Source organism: Bufo gargarizans, chromosome 4 (genome assembly GCF_014858855.1).
Source record: "Bufo gargarizans isolate SCDJY-AF-19 chromosome 4, ASM1485885v1, whole genome shotgun sequence".
Lineage (NCBI taxonomy): Eukaryota > Metazoa > Chordata > Amphibia > Anura > Bufonidae > Bufo > Bufo gargarizans.
The window spans coordinates 453,908,579-453,930,391 of record NC_058083.1 but is presented as its reverse complement, the minus strand read 5'-3'; the positions used below and the strand labels follow the sequence as shown (position 1 = coordinate 453,930,391).

The 21,813-nt window shown below is 43.8% G+C and overlaps 1 protein-coding gene across 1 annotated transcript in view; it reads left to right on the top strand.

Moving 5' to 3' along the window:
* CLHC1 (clathrin heavy chain linker domain containing 1) overlaps positions 1–18,864 on the top strand; it is a 39,610-nt gene extending 20,746 nt beyond the window's left edge. The window contains exons 5-11 of the mRNA XM_044292344.1: positions 83–198; positions 5,379–5,463; positions 8,298–8,404; positions 10,055–10,229; positions 13,794–13,996; positions 15,030–15,209; positions 18,668–18,864. Coding sequence (XP_044148279.1) covers positions 83–198; positions 5,379–5,463; positions 8,298–8,404; positions 10,055–10,229; positions 13,794–13,996; positions 15,030–15,209; positions 18,668–18,864 — 1,063 coding nt within the window. The remainder of the gene's footprint in view (positions 1–82; positions 199–5,378; positions 5,464–8,297; positions 8,405–10,054; positions 10,230–13,793; positions 13,997–15,029; positions 15,210–18,667) is intronic.
* Positions 18,865–21,813: the final 2,949 nt, after the last annotated feature.

The following is a 21,813-nucleotide window of genomic DNA, read 5'->3' as shown; positions in this document are numbered from 1 at the left end:
GTAAGTGTTCTGGAAAGTCACATTCATTTGAGTTGCTGAAGAGTTTGGTATAAAGCTTCTTTTTTATTTCTTTTTCTTACAGTTACAGAAAGAAAAGAGTTATTGCAGACACAATTTCCTCCTGGGCAAAATCCGACAAAAGCCTTTCTCTTTATGAGACGCTCGCGCAAATCATAGCAAAAGAAAATGAAATAAAAGGTATGGTGTCCTCCACTGTCCTCAAAGTCAGGGGCAAAATGTATCACTAGATCCAACCATATGAAGACCCTAGAGCGACACAACTGTAACCTCTAATGCCTTAGACTGGACAGACATTGTTCTGCTAAGTGACAGAGTGTGACGGCATGAGATGGCATTGGTATCATTCTAGGGGATGATTGTGCAGAGTTTTAGTAACAAACTAGAAATAGGTGCAGAGCCAGGCATTGAAAACATCATAATGCATGACCCTGTCAATCAAAGTACAGAGGTTGCAGCAGTTGCAGAGAAAGTAGAGTCTCTAGGGGTAACAGCAACTCCCCCATTGCTCCTTATACTCAAACTTTATTTTCTTCAGCAGTGCGGGCACATATGAACATGGGAACAACACAGATGCCTTCAGCTGCCAAGCGCACATGTAACAGGTCAGCCAGTGTCATAGGTACAGGTCTGCTGACAGATGCCCTTTAAGTGAAAGGTATCATTACATTCAGATGAGCTAGCCCTATAAAGCATGGTGCCTGGTTTACTGTGTATTTCTTGGTGACAGGTTCCCTTTAAAGCATTACCCCTATCTTATAAAGTGAATATTGGTAGGATGTAATTTAAAGGGGTGTTCTGGGACTTAGATATCGATGACCTATCCTCAGGATAAGTTATCAATATCAGACCGGTGGCGGGTCCTTCACCCAGCACCTCCACTGATGAGCTGGTTCATGCAGCCGTTGGAGCTGGAAAATTTATAGTGGGCAGAGCTGGAAGCAGAAGGTTCAGTCCACTGTGTAATGGCCGTGCCATGAATGGGAGCTTAATCATCAGGGGTTCTATGTTGGCACTGTATATAAGAGGGCTCTATCCTGCCTCTGTATATCAGAGGGCTCTATGCTGCCATTGTATATCAGAGGGCTCTATGCTGCCTCTGTATATCAGGGGTTCTATGCTGCCATGGTATATCAGGGGTTCTATGCTGGCACTGTATATCAGGGGTTCTATGCTGCCATGGTATATCAGGGGTTCTATGCTGGCACTGTATATCAGGGGTTCTATGCTGCCATGGTATATCAGGGGTTCTATGCTGGCACTGTATATCAGGGATTCTATGCTGGCACTGTATATCAGGGGTTCTATGCTGCCATGGTATATCAGGGGTTCTATGCTGGCACTGTATATCAGGGATTCTATGCTGGCACTGTATATCAGGGGTTCTATGCTGGCACTGTATATCAGGGGTTCTATGATGCCATGGTATATCAGGGGTTCTATCCTGCCTCTGTATATCAGGGATTCTAGGCTGGCACTGTATATCAGGGGTTCTATGATGCCATGGTATATCAGAGGGCTCTCTCCTGCCTCTGTATATCAGAGGGCTCTCTCCTGCCTCTGTATATCAGGGGTTCTATGCTGCCATTTTATATCAGAGAGATCTATGCTGCCTCTGTATATCAGGGGTTGTATTCTGGCACTGAATATGAGGGGTTATATGCTGGCACTGTATATCAGATGGCTCTATCCTGCCTCTGTATATCAGGGGTTCTATGCTGCCTCTGTATATCAGGGTTCTATGCTGCCATTGTATATCAGAGGGCTCTATTCTGCCTCTGTATATCAGAGGTTCTATGCTGGCACTGTATAAATCGGGGGCACTATGCTGGCACTGTATATCAGGGGTTCTATGCTGCCATTGTCTATCAGGGGTTCTATGCTGGCACTGTATATCAGGGTTCTATGCTGCCACTGTATATCAGGGTTCTATGCTGGCACTGTATATCAGGGTTCTATGCTGGCACTGTATATCAGGGTTCTATGCTGGCACTGTATATCAGGGTTCTATGCTAGCACTGTAAATCAGGGGTTCTATGCTGCCATTGTATATCAGAGAGATCTATACGGCCTCTGTATATCAGGGGTTGTATGCTGGCACTGAATATGAGGGGTTGTATGCTTCCATTTTGTATAAGAGGGCTCTATGCTGCCTCTGTATATCAGGGGTTCTATGCTGCTATGGTATATCAGGGGTTGTATGCTGCCTCTGTATATCAGGGGTTCTATGCTGCTATGGTATATCAGGGTTCTATTCTGGCACTGTATATCAGGGGTTGTATGCTGGCACTGTATATCAGGGGTTGTATGCTAGCACTGAACATGGGGGGTTCTATTCTGGCACTGAATATGAGGGGTTCAATGCTGCCATTGTATATCACAGGGCTCTATACTGCCTCTGTATATCAGGGGTTGTATGCTGGCACTGTATATCAGGGGTTGTTTGCTGGCACTGAACATGGGGGGTTCTATTCTAGCGCTGAATATGAGGGGTTCAATGCTGCCATTGTATATCACAGGGCTCTATACTGCCTCTGTATATCAGGGGTTGTATGCTGGCACTGTATATCAGGGGTTGTATGCTGGCACTGTATATCAGGGGTTGTATGCTGGCACTGTATATCAGGGGTTGTATGCTGGCACTGTGTATCAGGGGTTCTATGTTGGCACTGTATATCAGGGGTTGTATGCTGGCACTGTATATCAGGGGGCTCTATGTTGGCACTGTATGTGTGTAATGCATATAAAATGGGGTTATACAGTTTTCACATATCATACCATTTTTTGAAGATTCCATGCTGCAGATTTTCCGTATTATTTTTATATGCAGGTAACACATGGATATGCTTTCAGATTGACCTGCACATTCTTCTGAAAGAAACTACTGCATGTGAACACTGCCTCATATAGTATCTCAAGACTAATCAGTAGTCCTAACCTTGGGACCAGATTATTCTGGTGGCTCCAGGATGTGGGTATTGTCCAGGTCTGGTGTACAGTGATTTAGTGGACCAGATTGATACTGCCCTCTCCGTGTTTAGGACAGTTAGCTCGATTGTATATAACCTGGCAATTGCCTAACTTACTAAAAAATCATACAAAATGATATCCTCTCCACAAATTACCTGCTATATTCTAATGATCTGCTCACAGATCACTGATCTGCTTCACATTGTTCCTTTACTAAGAGTGCTTTTTTTTTTTTTTTTTTTTTTTTTTTTCTCCTTTTTTCTTTTTTCCTGCAGGGTGGGGGGGGGGGGCGGGGGGGGGAAGGATGGGGAATGATCTATTTGTTTGTAATATGTAAACGAATCTTTTGTATATCAATAAAAATTTATTAAATTTAAAAAAAAAAAATAAATAAATAAAAAAGAGTGCTTTAACTAAGTTACATTAAATTATAGGGTTTTCCGAGACTTTTTTTTACTGATAACTTATCCTCTGGATAGGTCATCAGTATCTGATCGGGACCGGGACCCCCGCCAATCAGCTGTTTGAGAAGGCACCTTCTCGCAGCTTACCAAGCACAGCTCCATACAGTGTATAGCGGCTGTGCTTGGTATCAGAGCTTGGTCCTATTCACTTGAATGGGGCAGTGCTGCCCTTAGGTCATGTGACTGATGAACATGACGTCACTAAAAATCTGCGAGAAGGCTGCGCTGCTTACAAGAGCACCAGTGCCTTCTCAAACAGCCGATCAGTGAGGGTCGGACTCCCACCGATGAGATACCGATGACCTATCCAGAGGATAGGTCATCAGTTAAAAAAGTCTCGGAATACCCCAGTAACCTTTAGGGTACGTCCACATGGGATGTATATGCTGCGGATTTGCCAGTGTAGATTTGTGTGGGGCAAATCCGTGGCGTTTTACAGTAGCAAGCAAAGTGGATGAGATTTTAAGAAAACTCATTCACACTCTGTGTAAAAAAAAATCCCGCTGCAGAAAATCCTTAGGCCCCTTTCACATGGGCGTCAGGGATCTGGTCCGGATGCGTTGCGAGGAAACCTGCGCACGCAATTTCAGTCAGTTTTGTCTGCGATTGCGTTGCATTGTTCAGTGCAATGCGTTTTTCTGCATTTTGCACGCGCGTGATAAAAAACTGAATGTGGTACCCGAACCTGGACTTCTTCACTGCAGTTCGGGTTTGGGTTCGGTGTTTGTAGATTTTATTATTTTCCATTATCAAATGGTTATAATGGAAAACAATAGCATTCTTAATACAGAATGCTAAGTAAAAGTCCATTGAATTTAAAAAATCATAAAAAAATTACTCACCTCCTCCACTTGATCACACAGCCGTTATCGTCTTCTTTCTTAGAAGTGCAGATGCTATGCGATTTTCACGGATGGTTGCTAAGGAGATGATGTTATTAAATAGGGATGAGCCATTTACTTTATTATTTTCCATTATAACATGGTTATAATGGAAAATAATAGAATTCTTTAACAGTGATGGTCAGTTCGCCAGCAAACACATGCGGGCTGCCATCTTGACTCACCCATCCAGCGATGCACAGGTAAGCCCTTACCTGTGCCGGGAGCCGGTCTGAAATCAAATGCGGTCACCAGGAGCAGGCAGTTCCGGGAACAGCCCGATGAAGGCCCCCGGCGGCTGTTCTCGGAACTGCCTGCTCCCAGTGACCGCATTTGAATTCAGACCGGCTCCCGGCACAGGACAGGTAAGGGCTTACCTGTGCATTGCCGGACAGGTGAGTCAAGATGGCAGCCCGCATGTGTCATGTGTTTGCTGGCGAACACTGCGAACTGACCATCACTGTTCTTTAATACAGAATTCTAAGTAAAATGTCCCTTTAAGTAAAAAAATAATGAAAAAGTTACTCCACGTGGTGAGCGCGATGACGTCAGCGCAGGTCCTGCAAGAAGAAGAAAGAAGACTATACCGGCTGTGCGATCAAGTTTATGAGGTGAGTAATTTTTTTAATTATTTTTAACTTCAAGGGACATTTTACTTAGCATTCTGTATTAAAGAATTCTATTATTTTCCATTATAACCATGTTATAATGGAAAATAATAAAATCTACAGAACACCGAACCCAAACCCGAACTGCAGTGAAGAAGTCCGGGTTCGGGTGTGGGTACCACATTCAGTTTTGTATCACGCGCGTGCAAAACGCATTAAAGCGCTTTGCACTAACGCCGATAAAAAACTAAACAATGCATTTGCAGATAAAACTGAATAAAATTGCGTGCGCACTCGCGCGGGTTTCCCGCAACGCATCCGGACCAAATCCGTGACGCCCGTGTGAAAGGGGCCTTACAGATTTATTTGGTGACATGAGCATTGTTTGGCAGGTGACATTTTTATTCCTCCAGCTTACACCTTCTTTTATCCTGTAGAGGACACTTCTTCCACTAATGTGTTTGAGGATCTGGATCCACGGAAGAGCCAGGAAGCAGAGGCTTTGCTGGAATATGTTGAGAGGTACAGTTCAGTTCTTCCAGCTCCTCATCTATGTCTGTGGTGAAGAGACTTTACATGATGGTCCATCCACAGGCGTTCACTGGTTTCATGCTGGATCAGCCACTGCTGTTTTATATGACCCTTAATACGACAGTAAAGCAATATACAGGCACAATCATGTTTCCTGTGCATTAATGTACTGACATTGTCTGAGTTACAATGGGCTTGTTCTGCTTCTCTTACTGCAGTGGGCTCTGATCCTTTGCCCACAACGCACTTGAAATCCATTAAACATTTCTAGTATCAGATGCCAAGTCAGGATCAATATAGCAAAAGCCTGCAGAGCATTCGGTTGTTTCTCTGTATCTTAAAGGGGTTGTCCACTTCAGTAAATGGCATTTATCACGTAGACAAAGTTAATACAGGGCACTTACTGATGTATAGTGATTGTCCATATTGCCTCCTTTGCGGGTGTGATTTATTTTTCCATCACATTATGCACTGCTCGTTTCCATGGTTACGACCACCCTGCAATCCTGCAGTGGTGGTCGTGCTTCCATACTGTTGGACAAGGTGCTAGCCTTTTTGGTGGCCGGGACCGTGCATACGCCATTGCGTTTTCCTATAGTGCGCAAGCACGGCCACTGCTGCTGGATGGCAGGGTGGTCGTAACCATGGATACATGTACAGCAGATATCGGGTCTTTAAAGATGGCGCCTGCTCTGGAGAAGAGCGAGCATCATAGCTAGCGGGTGCCTGCTGTTTCATATAGCAGACACCCACGGCTACTGTCCGCCATCGGTGGTAATGATCGCTGACATTTAACCTCTGAGATGCCATGGTCAAATGTGACCACAGCGTCTGAGAAGCTCGTGCCTCACGGGCAGTAACGCCTCCCCCTGGCAGAGGTCGGGAAAGACATTCCACTACAGTAATGAGCATGCACTAGGCTTCCAGGCTCATTATTTGTATATTACAATTCAGGCCAGCAGATGGCAGCACTGAACTGTAACATAGCTATTTCTGTGTAGGATAATAGAGAAAATTCCATTACCCTATACAGATTGCAATCTGATGGGGGACCTAATAAAAAGTAAAAAAAATAATAATAATAAAAATAAAGTAAAAGTTTTGAAAAAAATAAAAAAAAATAAAACAGTATAAAAATTCAAATCAACCCCCTTTCCCCAAAATCTAAATACTTAAACCAAAACTTAAACACATGCAAAAACACCCGTACTAAAATGATGTAACGCGAATGACGTAACAGAAAAAAATACAAATTACTAATTTACAGTTTTTCCATCACTTTACCTCCCAATAAAAATGAATAAAAAGTGATCAAAAAGTCATACACACCCCAAAATGGTATTATCAAAAACTACATATCGTCCAGCAAAAAATGAGCCCTCACACATCTCTGTAGACTTAACAATTTTTTTCATTATTTTTTTTTTTCAGTATTAAAACGCAAGAAAAACTATACATATGTGGTATCGCTGTAATCGTACTGACTTGGAGAATGAAGAGCACAAGTCAGTTTTACTGCATAGTAAATGACGTAAACACAAAACCTGTAATTCCACCCCATTTGGATTTTTTTTCATGCAGCCTCCCACTACATTGTATGCCATATTAAATGGTGACATTAGAAAGTACAACTTGTCCCGCAAAAAACAAGCCCTCATATAGATATGTGAACGGAAAAATAAAAAAGTTTTGGCTGTGGGAAGGCAGAGAACGAAAAACTGAAAATCTCTGCGTCAGGAAGGGGTTAACTTTGTCTACATGATAAATGCTGTGTGCTGAAGTGAGACAACCCCTTTAAAGAAAAATGTGGCATTAGCGATCGCTCCTCCCCATACTCTTGAGGAGATCGCTGCATGTCAATGCAGAGATCTCCTCCACCAGCGAGCAGCAGATCGTCGGGAAAGAACGCTTCCTTCCTGACAATCTGCTGCTGTGTTGTCCCGTGTAAAGGGACCGTTACTGGATGAACTCCATGGTATGGAGACTTATTGGCAATGCTCCTTGGGAAAACAATATGCAAAGAGGTATCTCCCAAGGAAAGAGAACCATCTGGCTAGCGCCATCTTATGGACGTGGCTCCCCCCACTGACTTTTTAACAAGTCTTGGGACATGGCGAAAAAAGCCAAACCAAATACCCATCCGTAGGCAGCTGTTTCGGGATGCTTGCCTCTCATCAGTACTAAGTAGGATTCTGGCTGGTTTGAGATACCTTGGATGTATCTCAGGTGGGTTACCGGCACCCCTTAAAGAGACTAGTCCTGTATGGAGACTTACTGGCAAAGCTCCATGGAAAATAATATGCAGAGAGGTATCTCCCATGGAATGAACACCACAGACCAAGTCTTTCAGAAAACATTTTGGTGGGGATCTGTCGGGACCACCACCAATCCCTAAGACAGAATGACTTACCACTGTGCAGGGAGAAACCTAAAAGGGACACAATGCTAAACAGTGCTATGGCCCCTCTATTTGCAGTATTGGTGGGCATCATGTCAGTTGGACCCCCACCGATCAGTCAGATATGAGTGTGGTAAAACATGGCTGGTTAAAATGTCACATGTCCTGCTGGAGGCCCTTTACATACCGCTGATCGGCCCCGAGAAAATATCCGCTGTGTAAGTTATTTTAGAAGACATCACTATCAGTTCAGGCATTTTCTTTCTCGTGAGATGAAGGAAACTGTTTTAGACAAAGAAAACCCGACCTATGGCTAATTAACCTTAATAACTGTGATGCCCATGTGGCAGACGATAAGTGACTTCATCAGAACGCGGTGTCATGTTCCTCGGCGCTCTGACATTGAGTTTGTGCTTTGTCCTCCCAGATTTAATGAGCTGTTTGTTAATGGTCAGTACAAGACTGCTGCAGCCTACGCCGCACACAGTCCCAGAGGAATCCTCAGGAACATGGAGACGATGGAGAGATTCAGAGGTAATGAGATGAGATATTCCTGGAGTTATGTGAAGCTCATACATGGAGAAACTGCAAAAATATTACATAAAATGCAGCCGTTCCTTTAATGCAAGCAAGTTTTAGATTTCTAGAGTCGTCGGTGCAATAAGAATAATTGATGTCAATGAAGCCTGCTCCATATTTCTCAACAAGGGAAGGGAACGTCATATAGAAGACCACCATGCTTTGACACAGTAGCCCATCATACTCGCAAAGCAGCAATGTTTGGTGCCCTGTATGCTAAAAGAAGGAAACAAAAAAAAAAACACATACCATAGGTCCCATCCATTGCCTTACATATATATGCCCAAATTGTGCCCATATAAAAAGGGTTTCCCACTTTGTTATTTTGTTCAGTGGCGGTCCGACACCCAGAACCCCTGCAGATCTGCTGTTGGAGAAGGCCTTCTCATAGCTTGCCGCAGCTTCCTCAAACAGCTGATCAGCGGGGGTCCCTGGTGTCCCCCATGGATCACATACTGATGACCTATCCTGAGGTCATCACATCATTTAAGAAAGCCCCTTTAATTCCATAACTCCATGTTGTAGCAGGATTCTCGTAGCTATATGGCCTCTTACCGTTCAGCCTCAAATATGAATGAAATGAATGCATACAAATATAAACAGATATAAATGTTGTCAGACCTAAACATACTGCACGTCTGAATACAGATGTAAAATATCTGTCCATGTACATAGCTTCATTAGCCCATATTCAGGAGCTAATACACTATTATGTGTGCATAAGGACTTAAAGGGTTTGTCTAGTCCTTTTATGTTGATGGTCTATCTTCAAGATACTTTCAATATCTTACCGTTGGGGGTCTGATTCCCCGCAACCCTGTTCGGGAATAGCTCTCAAGCTGGAAGTAGGTGACAGAACTACACAATCCCATCCTTTGCTGCGTAGGCTACTTTCACACAATCAAATACATGAAATTGCAAAAGTATTCAGATGCAGGTGCTGGTTTGAAAAATGTAGAATATTTTGTCATTAATAGCATATTTTATGATGACTTAAAGGGGTTATCTAAAATTTCACAAAAATGCCTAGGCCCCTTGTATGGATTATACTTACCTGCTCCCCGGCACCCGCGTCACTACGGATGCCTGCATGACCGCCGCTGCATTTCCCCATCGCTCGGATCAAAACATCCAGTGACAGGGGGGTGCAGCCAATAGCAGGCTGCAATGGTGAGCAGGCCTCCTACTGGCTGCTCCCCCTGTCGACACGGGTACGGGTGAGCAGGCAAGTATAATCCATACAAGGGGCCCGGGCATAAGGGGTCGAACTGTATTTTAGATATCGGATAACCCCTTTCAAAACCATCATTGGTCAGCTGTGAATCCACATGTCGATAGTTATCTGCCACATATATACTGTAACTGTACAGGGGGTGAACAATCGCCTGCATGATCATATTTATGAACAAAATGATTATTATAGCATGTAATTGTGAGTAAATGGACGCTGGTCAGCTTCCTTTATTGTCGATTGGCGCTCATTATGGGGAAATCTTACAAGGAGATAGCTGTTTTGCAATTAGAGCAAAAAAAAGTAAAAAAAAAAATCCTTTTCGGAAGAAATGTAAGTTTATTGTGATTTTCTGTCTACTTTGTCTTTTTCAGCTGTTGTGGTCGGTAAGGAGGATGTTTCTCCATTGATGATGTTTTTCGAAGCTCTGATGGAATCTAGCAGCTTAGCCAAGCATCCTGTTAATGCAGCTCTCACGCTGGAAGCCATTAAGTGCGCTCTCTCCTATGATAAGATAGAGCTTGTTGTTCACTGGGTAACTCAACAAAGGTAAAACATATTTCTGTAATCTCATAAGTCCGATATCTTGTATAAAAAAAACCTGTATTACCTGCAGGCTGCGTGTTATAGAGCAGGAGGAGCTGAGCAGATAGATACAGTGGGAAGATTTATCATTTCTATGCGCCAGTTTTTTGCCTGAAAAAAAGCTTAAAAGAAGATAAATTCACAGGGCCAGCTGGCCTCGCCCCCTTTTTCATCATGCCCCTCCTTTGGGAAAGCGCCCTTGGCGTTTTCCCAAAAAGGGGGCATTGCAAGGGTAGGAGTGGAGCTACCTGGCCCTATAAATGTATCTTCTTACGCCAGTTTTAATAGATTTTAGTTAAGGCGAACGGACTGCCTTAGAATGCGCCTAATTTATGAGGAGGCCTGTCGGGCAGTGCAGCATATATGACAGATTGGCGTAGAACATAGTTTTATGGGAAAAGATTCAGTATAACTTGCTTTTTATTCATTTAAAGTGTAATTGTCATATTTGCTAGTTTATTAGTGCTGGGCATGTATACCTGAGTTAGTCTGTCAATGATTGCCAAAAAATCAGTAATTATCAGCTTTCATTATTGTCTCCTGTCCTTTTCCACTGGTCCCTTAAACATTGCTATGGCTTGTCTGTCTCTGGCTAATTGTAAACAGAAGACAGAGGGGCGGTCCTTCACACTTTATGCCTGCATTAGGCTTCAGAGTGAGGAGGCGTGTCTCTCAGTAATCCAATCTGATTGGCTGGCAGGAAGCTTGGCTGGCAAGTTTGTATGTGAAGTGAGGGAAGGCAGTTTTGGCCTCAGAGAACTGGCAGAGGAGCAATCTTGAGAAGATCCCCATAATGTAGGGTTCAAAACAGCCGTAACTAAGGGAAAAGCTCAAGGAAAACAGTAGTATGTGAAGAAACTAAAGATTGCTTTATGCATAATGCTCCACCAGCAGTAACATATGCTAAAATTTATTTTCTGAAGAAAACATGACAATTACACCTTAAATTCCAGCCCATTCAATACTTAGGAGTCCACTAGGCTGTCCTGGGAAGGCTGGCAGTCACTGATAAGACTGCCCACTGGACTCCTAAGGGCTCTTTCACACTTGCGTTGTTCTTTTCCGGCATAGAGTTCCGCCGTCGGGGCTCTATGCCGGAAGAATCCTGATCAGGATTATCCCCATGCATTCCGAATGGAGAGAAATCCGTTCAGGATGCATCAGGATGTCTTCAGTTCCGGACCGGAAAGTTTTTTGGCCGGAGAAAATACCGCAGCATGCTGCGCTTTTTGCTCCGGCCAAAAATCCTAAACACTTGCCGCAAGGCCGGATCCGGAATTAATGCCCATTGAAAGGCATTATTCCGGATCCGGCCCTAAGCTAAACGTTGTTTCGGCGCATTACCGGATCCGACGTTTAGCTTTTTCTGAATGGTTACCATGGCTGCCAGGACGCTAAAGTCCTGTTTGCCATGGTAAAGTGTAGTGGGGAGCGGGGGAGCAGTATACTTACCGTCCGTGCGGCTCCCAGGGCGCTTCAGAGTGACGTCAGGGCGCCCCACGTGCATGGATGACGTTATCGCATGGCACGTCATCCATGCGCCTGGGGCGCTCTGACGTCATTCTGGAGCGCCCCGGGAGCCGCACGGGCGGTAAGTATACTGCTCCCCCGCTCCCCACTACTACTATGGCAACCAGGACTTTAATAGCGTCCTGGCTGCCATAGTAAGGCCTCATGCACACGGACGTTTTTTTTTTGCGGTCTGCAAAAAAGGTTTCCGTTGTTCCGTGATCCGTGTCCGTTTTTTCTTCCGTGGGTCTTCCTTGATTTTTGGAGGATCCACGGACATGAAAAATGAAAAAAAAAATCTAAGTCAAGTTTGCCTTTGAAATGATAGGAAAAAACGGACACGGGACACGGATCACGGACTCGGATGACAATCTTGTGTGCATCCGTGATTTTTCACGGACCCATTGACTTGAATGGGTCCGTGAACCATTGTCCGTTTAAAAAATAGGACAGGTCATATTTTTTTCACGGACTGGAAACACGGATCACGGACGCGGATGCCAAACGGTGCATTTTCCGATTTTTCCACGACCCATTGAAAGTCAATGGGTCAGCGGAAAAAAACGGAAAACGGAACAACGGCCGCGGATGCACACAACGGTCGTGTTCATGAGGCCTAACACTGAACGCATTTTGAAGACGGATCAGTCTTCAAATGCTTCCAGTTCACTTGCGGTGTTATGGATCCGGCGGGCACTTCCGACAAATGGAGTACACAACGGATCCGGACAACGCAAGTGTGAAAGAGGCCTAAGCATAGATAGTGCTGGTATTTATATGAAGTTCTACTGAATCTTTTCTCATAAAACTGCACATCAATCTGCTAATCTCTTCCTGCTCTATAACCTGCTGTCAGTAGACTGCACTGCATTTCACTGTTCCCACATGTTTCAAACTAATTATAAATTCTGTACTTGTATTTGATGTCCCTTTGGTGCTTCAAACTGGTTCAGCCCTGTAAATGGAAAAGTTCCGTTATTTTGTCCAAGGGTTAGATTTGCCTGTTTGATGTAGGGCCATATTGGACATTGTAGTTTAATAAGCAGCTAAAGGACCTTTTCCGTCTGAGACCAGTAAAAACAAGTGACTTGCTGTGCATGTGGATCTCTGGATGCAGGACATGGCATTGACATCATCTGGTTTCAGTAGGCACCCTGCAGCTCGCCAGAGCTTGATGATCATGATGTTTATTATCAAACCTTTAGACCTGTCACACTACATTGCCCATAACAAGAATGTAATGCCACTCCTGCTCCTGGTAAAGGGTCCTCCATCAGCAACACATGCTCTTCCTCCGCCCCAAGAGCCACCCTTTGCCAGCCATTCTTCCTTACCTTTCCAGATTTAGTAGATCTGCAGACATGCCACGCAGAGCACTATATAGCACCAGAATCACAGCACTTCATTACATAGAAAGTTTGGCGGCTTCTAGGCTTAAAGGGAATCTGTCACCATGATCTTGGACTATTATCTGTAGTAATACATGAGTAGTACCGCAGATAAGGAGTCCAGATTGCTACTTTTTCTTTTTCCCCTGCTGTCAGCACTCAGAGATGTGGTGAAATACATTGTCAGGACTGCTGTGCATGCGCACAGGAGTCCTCTCCATTATGTTAGCACAGCAGTCCAGACTGTATATTTCAGAGCAGCTTTGGGAGCTGACAGCGGGAAACCAGAGGCAGTAGGAAAATAAAGAAAAACCTAGATCTGGACTCTATATATGTCTGTAGTACTGCTCATGTACTTCTACACATAATAGTCCATAATCGTGGTAAGACATTCCCTTTAAATACCCCAATTTTACAACCAAGAGAAATTAGTTTTTGAGGGAAGGGCAGATATTCCCTTCCAATGACATGACCTGCCTTTTCACTGTAGTTGGTACATTAATCCTTAAAATCTAAATTTTGATGCATGTATTATTGGAAAACCAGGATTTAATCAGCATTATTTTACAATGGTTTAATATTAGTTAAATATGATTTACATGTCATTGTGTTTGTCCTCTTTCATTTCCAGGATAACATTTTCTGAAGCTCTGGGGGATGTAATTTGGGATTACGGCGAGAGAGAGCCCTACCACAAGGTCACATGCCTGGCGCTGGCTCAGCTAATCTACCGAAAATGCTCCTGCCTCCGGAAGGCTGCTCTCTCTATGTGTGTACAAGGTCAAATCCAAGGGGCCCTTGACTACACCCATCAAAGCAAACGCTTTTTATTAGGTAATTAATTATTTTTCATACTTTAATTTGTTCTAGATTTTTTTAATTAAAGAAGAGAAAAAGAAACAAAAAAGTTCATCATCTGCTTCTGTTCACTGGGTAATAAATATAAAGAAAGAAAATACACTTTCATGAATTGGAGATTCTGTATATGTCCTTCAAGGCGCTCATCCGATCATCAGTCCCCTAAGGTCTCTCTGATCGTGTTTGTCTTTTCTCAGGAGAGACACCGTCATTGAGGGGTGGGGGCTCAGTGCAGTATGCAAAGCTTTATGCCTCATGCACACAACCGTATCCGCATTTTGGTCTGCAAAATACGGATACCTTCAATGTGCTTTCCACAATTTTCTCCCTCCTGTCAATAGAAATGGTGGCCAAGAAGAGGACATGTTCTGTAATTTGTGGAATGGACAAACAGATGCAGACACCACACTGAAGACCTCTGTGTGCTGTCCGTTTTTCTTTTGCAGACCCATAGAAATAAATGGGTCCATGTGCGATCTGCAAAAATGAAGACACAAATGCAAAATATGGTCGTGTGCATGAGGCCTTAGAGTATGGTAATCCCATTTTTTTAGAAGTGTCCTCCCAGATTATACTGCTGTGATCTCCAGAGCTCAGCCGTAATATATGGGGGATCCTGGCAAGTGTTCAGTTTCCTGCACCATTTTCCATTATCTCCTAAATGTGGCTCTATGTTGTAGGTCCAAATTGGCAGGCACATTGATACATGCGTCAGTTTGGGTGTGTGCAAGTGGGGCTGTAGGAGGCCAATTTATAGATGCTCACAGTAGTCTCTCCATCTACTGAGGAAGCGCAAGGCACTTTTTTAGTGCTATTTCTCACTGCAGTGTTATAGGGTGCTCTAGTGGACAGCACTTGATTTGTAGCCCCCTTGCCCCACAATATTTACAGCCCGGGGAACCTTTGATAATTAGAAAATACTTTTTCTAATTTTCTGTTGTCAGAAAGGTGCGTCTTATAGTCTGGAAAATATGTTACGTAGTTTCCTTCATACATTCTTTTTTCATAGATGACTACTTGTTCTTGCTTAAGAAATGCCCCACTACAGAACTCATCAATGGATTGACCAAAGAGTGGAATGGTAAACCGGCGGCACTCTCTGTTGGGCAGGCTGTCCTGTCCCTGCTCTGCACTGATCATAAGGAGTATGGATTCCAGCTGCTGGAGAGCATATATCAGTGCGGAGAAGGTAAGTGACATCATACACCACTGTGGCATAGAATGGAGAAAGGGTGGGCTTTTAATTAAGTATCTTTGTAATATGCAAGCTATAGGCACGTCACCTCTCTTAACCATAAAAAAGTGATGAATGTGAGTTTGGGAGTAGAACTGCCTTTGCATTTATTTGGTATCTGTTCTTATCAGTGGCTTAGGCCCCTTTCACACATGCAAGTTTTCCACGCGGGTGCAATGCGTGACCCGCACTGAATCCAGACCCATTCATTTCTATGGGGATGTGCACACGAGCGGTGATTTTCACGCATCACTTGTGCGTTGCGTGAAAATCGCAGCATGTTCGATATTCAGCGTTTTTCACACAACGCAGGCCCCATAGAAGTGAATGGGGCAGCGTGAAAATCGCAAGCAAGTGCAGATGCAGTGCGATTTTCACGCATGGTTGCTAGGAGACGATCGGGATGGGGACCCGGTTATAAGGGAAAATAATAGCATTCTTAATACAGAATGCATAGTACAATAGGGCTGGAGGGGTTAAATTTTAAAAAATAATAATATAACTCACCTTAATCCACTTGATCGCATAGCCCGGCTTCTCTTCTGTCTTCTTCTTTGCTGTGCACAGGAAAAGGACCTTTGATGATGTCACTGTGCTCATCACATGGTCCGTCACATGATCCATCACCATGGTAAAAGATCATGTGATGGACCATGTGATGCGCGCAGTGACGTCATCAAGGGTGCTATTCCTCAAAGAAGAAGACAGAAGAGAAGCCGGGCTGCACGATCAAGAGGATTAAGGTGAGTTAAAAAAATTTTTTTTTTTTTTTTTTTTTAACCCCTCCAGCCCTATTATACTATGCATTCTGTATTCAGAATGCTATTATTTTCCCTTATAACCATGTTATAAGGGAAAATAATAAAATCTACACAACACCGAACCCAAACTCGAACTTCTGTGAAGAAGTCCGGGTTCAGGTCTGGGTATCAAACATGCCGATTACAATGTTTTGCACCCGCGCGGAAAAAACGCAAACACGGAACGCAATCGCAGTACAAACTGAGTTGTTTTAGTGTCAAAATCGCACCATTTTCCATGAACGCATCCGGCCCCAATCCGCAACGCCCGTGTGAAAGGGGCCTTAAAGGGCTCATTGAGATCAAGCAAGTTATAAGGTAAGTTATACACATGGTGGTTTGGACCTCGATGAATATAGTTGTGTCATGGTGGGGACTACTGAGATTCTGAGCTACCCCAACCACTGTCCCTACCTACTTGCATGATCCATTCTAAAGGACGGCCCAGAACTGGTCAACAGTCCCTCCTTGACTAAATGCTGGGGCTTATAGGGGAAGGATACATTGGAGACAAAATAATAAACTAGTGACAGATTGGCCTAAACAGATAAGTCTGGTCAGACCAGGAGAGACAAAAACTGCACCAAATCAGGAGACACAAATCAGTAAGGCTACTTTCACACTTGCATTTTTGCCTGATCTGGGAGGGATCAGCAAAAACGCTTCTGTTACTGATAATACAACCATCTGCATCCGTTATGAACGGATCCAGTTGTATTATTCTTATTATAGCAATGACAGATCCGTCATGAACTCCATAGAAAGTCAATAGGGGACGGATCAGTTTTCTATTGCGTCTGAGAAAACGGATCCGTCCCCTTTGACTTGCATTGTGGGTTATGCCGGATCCGTATTGCTCCGCATCCCACGACGGAAAGAAAACTGCAGCTTGCTGCTGTTTTCTCTCCGTTATAGGAACGCAACCAAACGGAACGGAATACCTTTTGGAGCACTCCGTTCTGTTCAGTTCAGTTTTGTCCCCTTTGACAATGAATGGGGACAAAACGGAAGCGTTTTTCTCCAGTACTGAGATCCTCTCAACACTGGAAAATTTTAACGCAAGTGTGAAAGTAGCCTAATCAAATCACGCCAAAGTCAATACCAGGAGATGCAGACAGGACAAAATCAGAGAATAATAACTAGAAACAATACCAAGCAAAACCCAGGAAGTCACATCAGGGTCCAAATCATTAGGCAAAGGGTCAGTGTCAGAATCCAAAGCAGAGGTCCAAAGCCCAGTGCAGAATAGAAAGGCTAGTGTCGTGATCCTCAGACAAACCAGTCACAGGCAGCCGTGGCCAGCAGTAGCGCAACGTGACGCCGTCTGCCTCACATGGCCTATTGATGTCGCTAGGCCAGACGTGCCAGCAGCGTGATTACTGATTGTCCGGCTCTCCTTCTTGCAGAGGCCGGTCTTGTTGCCCCAGTAACCGGACAGCGGCGGCTCCGCCCGTGAAGGAGTGCGCTCACAGGTTGTCTCATTAGAGACAGCGCCTTTCAAAATGCAGCCTCCAGAGAAACTAACTGTTTGCTGGCATTTTCCTGTCAGAATGTGTAGTAACAGATGTCAGCATTTCAGCTTAATGGTCGTCCTTGTAATACAAGAATGGCTTGAGTCTGTCGGAAAGAGCTTGTCTCTGTCTTCACTCACTAAGGGTGGTCCTAAGCATGGGACCCCTTCTATGGTGTGCATCGTTCCTAATAGGGGATGTGGACAGGGGTTATCTTCATAAATGGTCCTGCGATATGATGGAATGATGACTGGTCATGTCAGAGGTTTCATTTGTATTTAGAAGAGTATCCATGACAGAAATCCCACCCTGACCGAATTTCGCTATTCCACAAAGTAGACAAAAATCTATGTTTTTTTTTTGTTTTTTTTCTGAGCATGTGAATGGTGTCTAAATACCCTAGTCCCTTGCAATGAATGTGGAATATTAGCGAATTTAGGCACACTCGCTATTTTAGCCTGAGACGACTGGCTCCAATATGAGTATTTTACATGATTCCAGACATACGGCCGCGCCATCCTAGAGCACCTGGATTTATTCTCTTTGTTCACTATGTGTGGACTTTTTGACATGGTTTGTCACAAGGATTTTCAGTGTGCGGAGGGGTCCCTCCTGTGTGTGACCCCCTAATTCCTGAAAAAAAGAACGTGTTGTACATATGGATCCATTACCTTAGTGGATTATAGAATAGTGTATTTTACATAAGAATTCATCACGGCTCCTATCACCATAGCCTGTATGGGAAATGTTGACTTGTCATAGGGACCAGTAATGAATGGAAAGAACTGATCTAAGTGAAATAAAGATTTTATGATTACATTTGCAGTTAGCTTCCTCTGAGAACGAAGAAGCAAAATTTATTAACCTTACATTATCTACTGGAAACTATCCAGAGTGGTTTTGGGAACTGCTTGTAGCCATGGTCAGTGACCTCTAATGCAGCTGATGCACCTCCAATGAGGGGTTACGAGAGGTTGCATCTGCTATTTCAATTCTTACTATGTTGCTATGAAAGAACTATATATATATATATATTTCACTATACATCTTTTTAGGAATAAATGATATAATGTATCTTTTACTTTTTTTATTTTTTATTAAGCTGCTTTGGAGCAAGTCATCCTCAATGATGTCGTCTGTACCCCAGAAGGATGGGTGGAAATTGCAGAAGAATGTTCCAGCAATGACTACAGACAGCTGTCAGAGAAGATCAAGTCTATTGTCATATCACAAGATGGAGTTGTGGAGATTTCGTCCAAGGATGAGGATGCAAAAATTATGGAGCATGTGTATATGTAATGCCTGCTGTGGGACAGTAGAGGGAGCACTAGCACCATTGCGTCAGTTTACAGGTTACAACCATGGTAACAAGTCATTTTTTTTGGGCATCTGTTTCTTCACAAAATATATGGTGGAATTTCTGCTGGTGAATATAGCTGACATTTGTATTCATTTTCATTGTAAATGTAATTTGAGTTTAATGAGGGTATGCAAAAATTAGTCAAATAGTAGAATGTGATACCTTGTTAATGTTGTGTAGTGTCTACACGTGTTTTAGGTCATCCGTGTGCGTTTCGCAATTTGTGGAACGGCACGGACAGCCTTTGATATAACTGCCTATTCTTATCCACAAAACGAACAAGAATAGGACAGGTTATATTTTTTTTGCGGACTACGGAACGGAGCAACTGATGCGGACAGCATACGAAGTGCTGTCCGCATCTTTTGCAGCCCCATTGAAGTGAATGGGTCCGCATCCAAGCAGCAAAAACCGCAGCTCGGATGCAGACCAAAATAACGGTCGTGTGCATGAGGCCTTAATCAGATCTTGGTCCAGACACAAGAAAGGCTCCCTGCCATCATTAGGAAATATATGTTAAAGGAAGTACATTGTTTCCCATGACAAAACAATGAGGCCGTAAGTCATGTCTAAAGGGATTTTTACATGGGCTTATTCGGTCAGATTATTGCTAACATCTGAGTGCTCGTTAGCGATTATCTGCCGGTGTAAAAGTTCCGCTGATTACCAACTCCAGTCACCGTTCCATAGGCACTTCACATCTCAGGACCATCTAATAAGAAAGCACTTTAAGGAGTTGCTTCATGAAGATACCCCTGTCTATATCCTTGCTTGGGAGCACCTTTTGTGAGTGAAGACAGGTTGGTGGGGGTTTGGCACCTCTGCCAATCAGCTAGTTTCACCAGCTAGAACAACACGGCTCTGTACAACTTGGGGCACATTTACTAAGACTGTCTTTTTACCCCGGTCTTAGTTTTTCCCCTGCACTGTCGTTAGATTTGTCTAATTTATGATGAGGCCTGCTCCTTGTCATAAATTAGGCGCATCTGTGGCTGTCCTGACGTAAAAACTGTCTCCAGGCGTAAATGTTAGTAAATTTGCCAGGGCTGGCGTCTTTGCCCCCGACACGCCCCTCCCCTGCCCGCCCAACTGGCGGACAAGGCGTAAAATAATGTCATACGGCCATAAAAAAATGGACTTGCGTTTTTATTTTGCACCTGTTATAGTTGCAAGTCCCATAGTAAATGTGCCCCCCTTGTGTTGTCCTGGAAATCCATTCTATGGAGCTGTTTAGTTCCGGTGCCTGTTTTTGGCACTGCAGCCACTGACAACAGCTGATAAGCGGGCATGCCAGGAATCAGACACCTGCTGATCTGCTATTGATCCACCTATCCTAAGGAGAAGTCATCAATAGTTAGGCAATGTAAAACCTCTTTCAGGCTACTTTCACACTGGCGTTTTGGTTTCCGTTTGTGAGATCCGTTCAGTTTTGCCCTAATGCATTCTGAATGAAAAATGATCCGCTCAGAATACATCAGTTTGCCTCCGTTCCGCCTCCATTCCGCTTTGGAGGCGGACACCACTGCTTGCAGCGTTTTGTTGTCCGTCTGACAAAACTGAGCCAAACGGATCTGTCCTGACACACAATGTAAGTCAATGGGGACGGATCCGTATTCTATGACACAATCTGGCACAGTAGAAAACGGATCCATCCTCCATTGACTTTCAATGGTGTTCAAGACGGATCCGTCTTGGCTATGTTACAGATAATACAAACGGATCCGTTCTGAACGGATGCAGACGGTTGTATTATCTGAACAGATCTGTCTGTGCAGATCCATGACGGATCCGCACAAAATGCGAGTGTGAAAGTAGCCTTTACTGTACAGAGTTCATTGGCACTGATTTTGGAGCGTTTCTGCCTCAAAATCAGTTCCAAAAACGCCTCAAAACAGCCTGCCATTCATTTCAATAGGAAGCAGCCGTTGCTTCCCTTTTACAGAAAGTCATAGATGGTTATGTTTTTTTTATTTGCTGTTTTTCTGAGAGATCTTATTTTATTTTTTTACGCACTTATATGGCGCCTTTATATTCCACAGCGCTTTACAGACATTAGCATCAAGCTCTCCCCAATGGAGCTCACAATCTAAGTCCCCTATCAGTATGTCTTTGGAGTGTGGAAGGAAACCGGAGAACCTGGAGGAAACCCACTCAAACACGGGGAGAACAGATGTTGTCCTTGGTTCAAACCTAGGACCCCAGCGCTGCCAGGCACCAGTGCTGACCACTGAGCCACCATGCTGCCCATCTTTGTCAATGCTAATCATTGGAAGTTATTGGACATGATACTGACATTTTTGTCTCCTCCTTGATGCACATTCTTCTACCCCCCTGGCGGCTCCGTTTTCCTTATCTAGTCTTCCATTCCTTGTTCTTCCCCGGATTGTCTGTCATATCCTTCATCCTATAAAGGAAATGATGCATCATCTGTGGCACTGTGTCTTGTGTACCAGTTGCATAGGAATTGTTCTTGAGGAAGAACGGTAATGAGGTTCTGCAGCAGCTGTTGCAGTGAGATATATAATGCAGAAAACAGCGATTGCAGGAGAAGGAAGGGGAAGTTTCATGTCCATCACAGATTGCAGTGAAGCTTCCGTTTACCTGCTCAAAGAGCAGCCGCAATGAGTATTAAGACCTGTGAAGTATCAGCTACTTCTCCATCAAACGCACTTCTGGGGAGGATGAGGGGCTCCAAATTCCCATAGCTATTCAAAGAGTTGGGCAAGCATGTGCCATAGCTCTTCACAGTGATGGATGGGAGTGACTGGTATTTTGGGGAAGGATGAGTTAAGAATTAAGTTTTATCTAATATATCTTGTAAAAAAAAGTTCATACTTCTTTAAAAAATTGCATCAATCCCTAATACTGAATCTGATGTCTCCTAATAG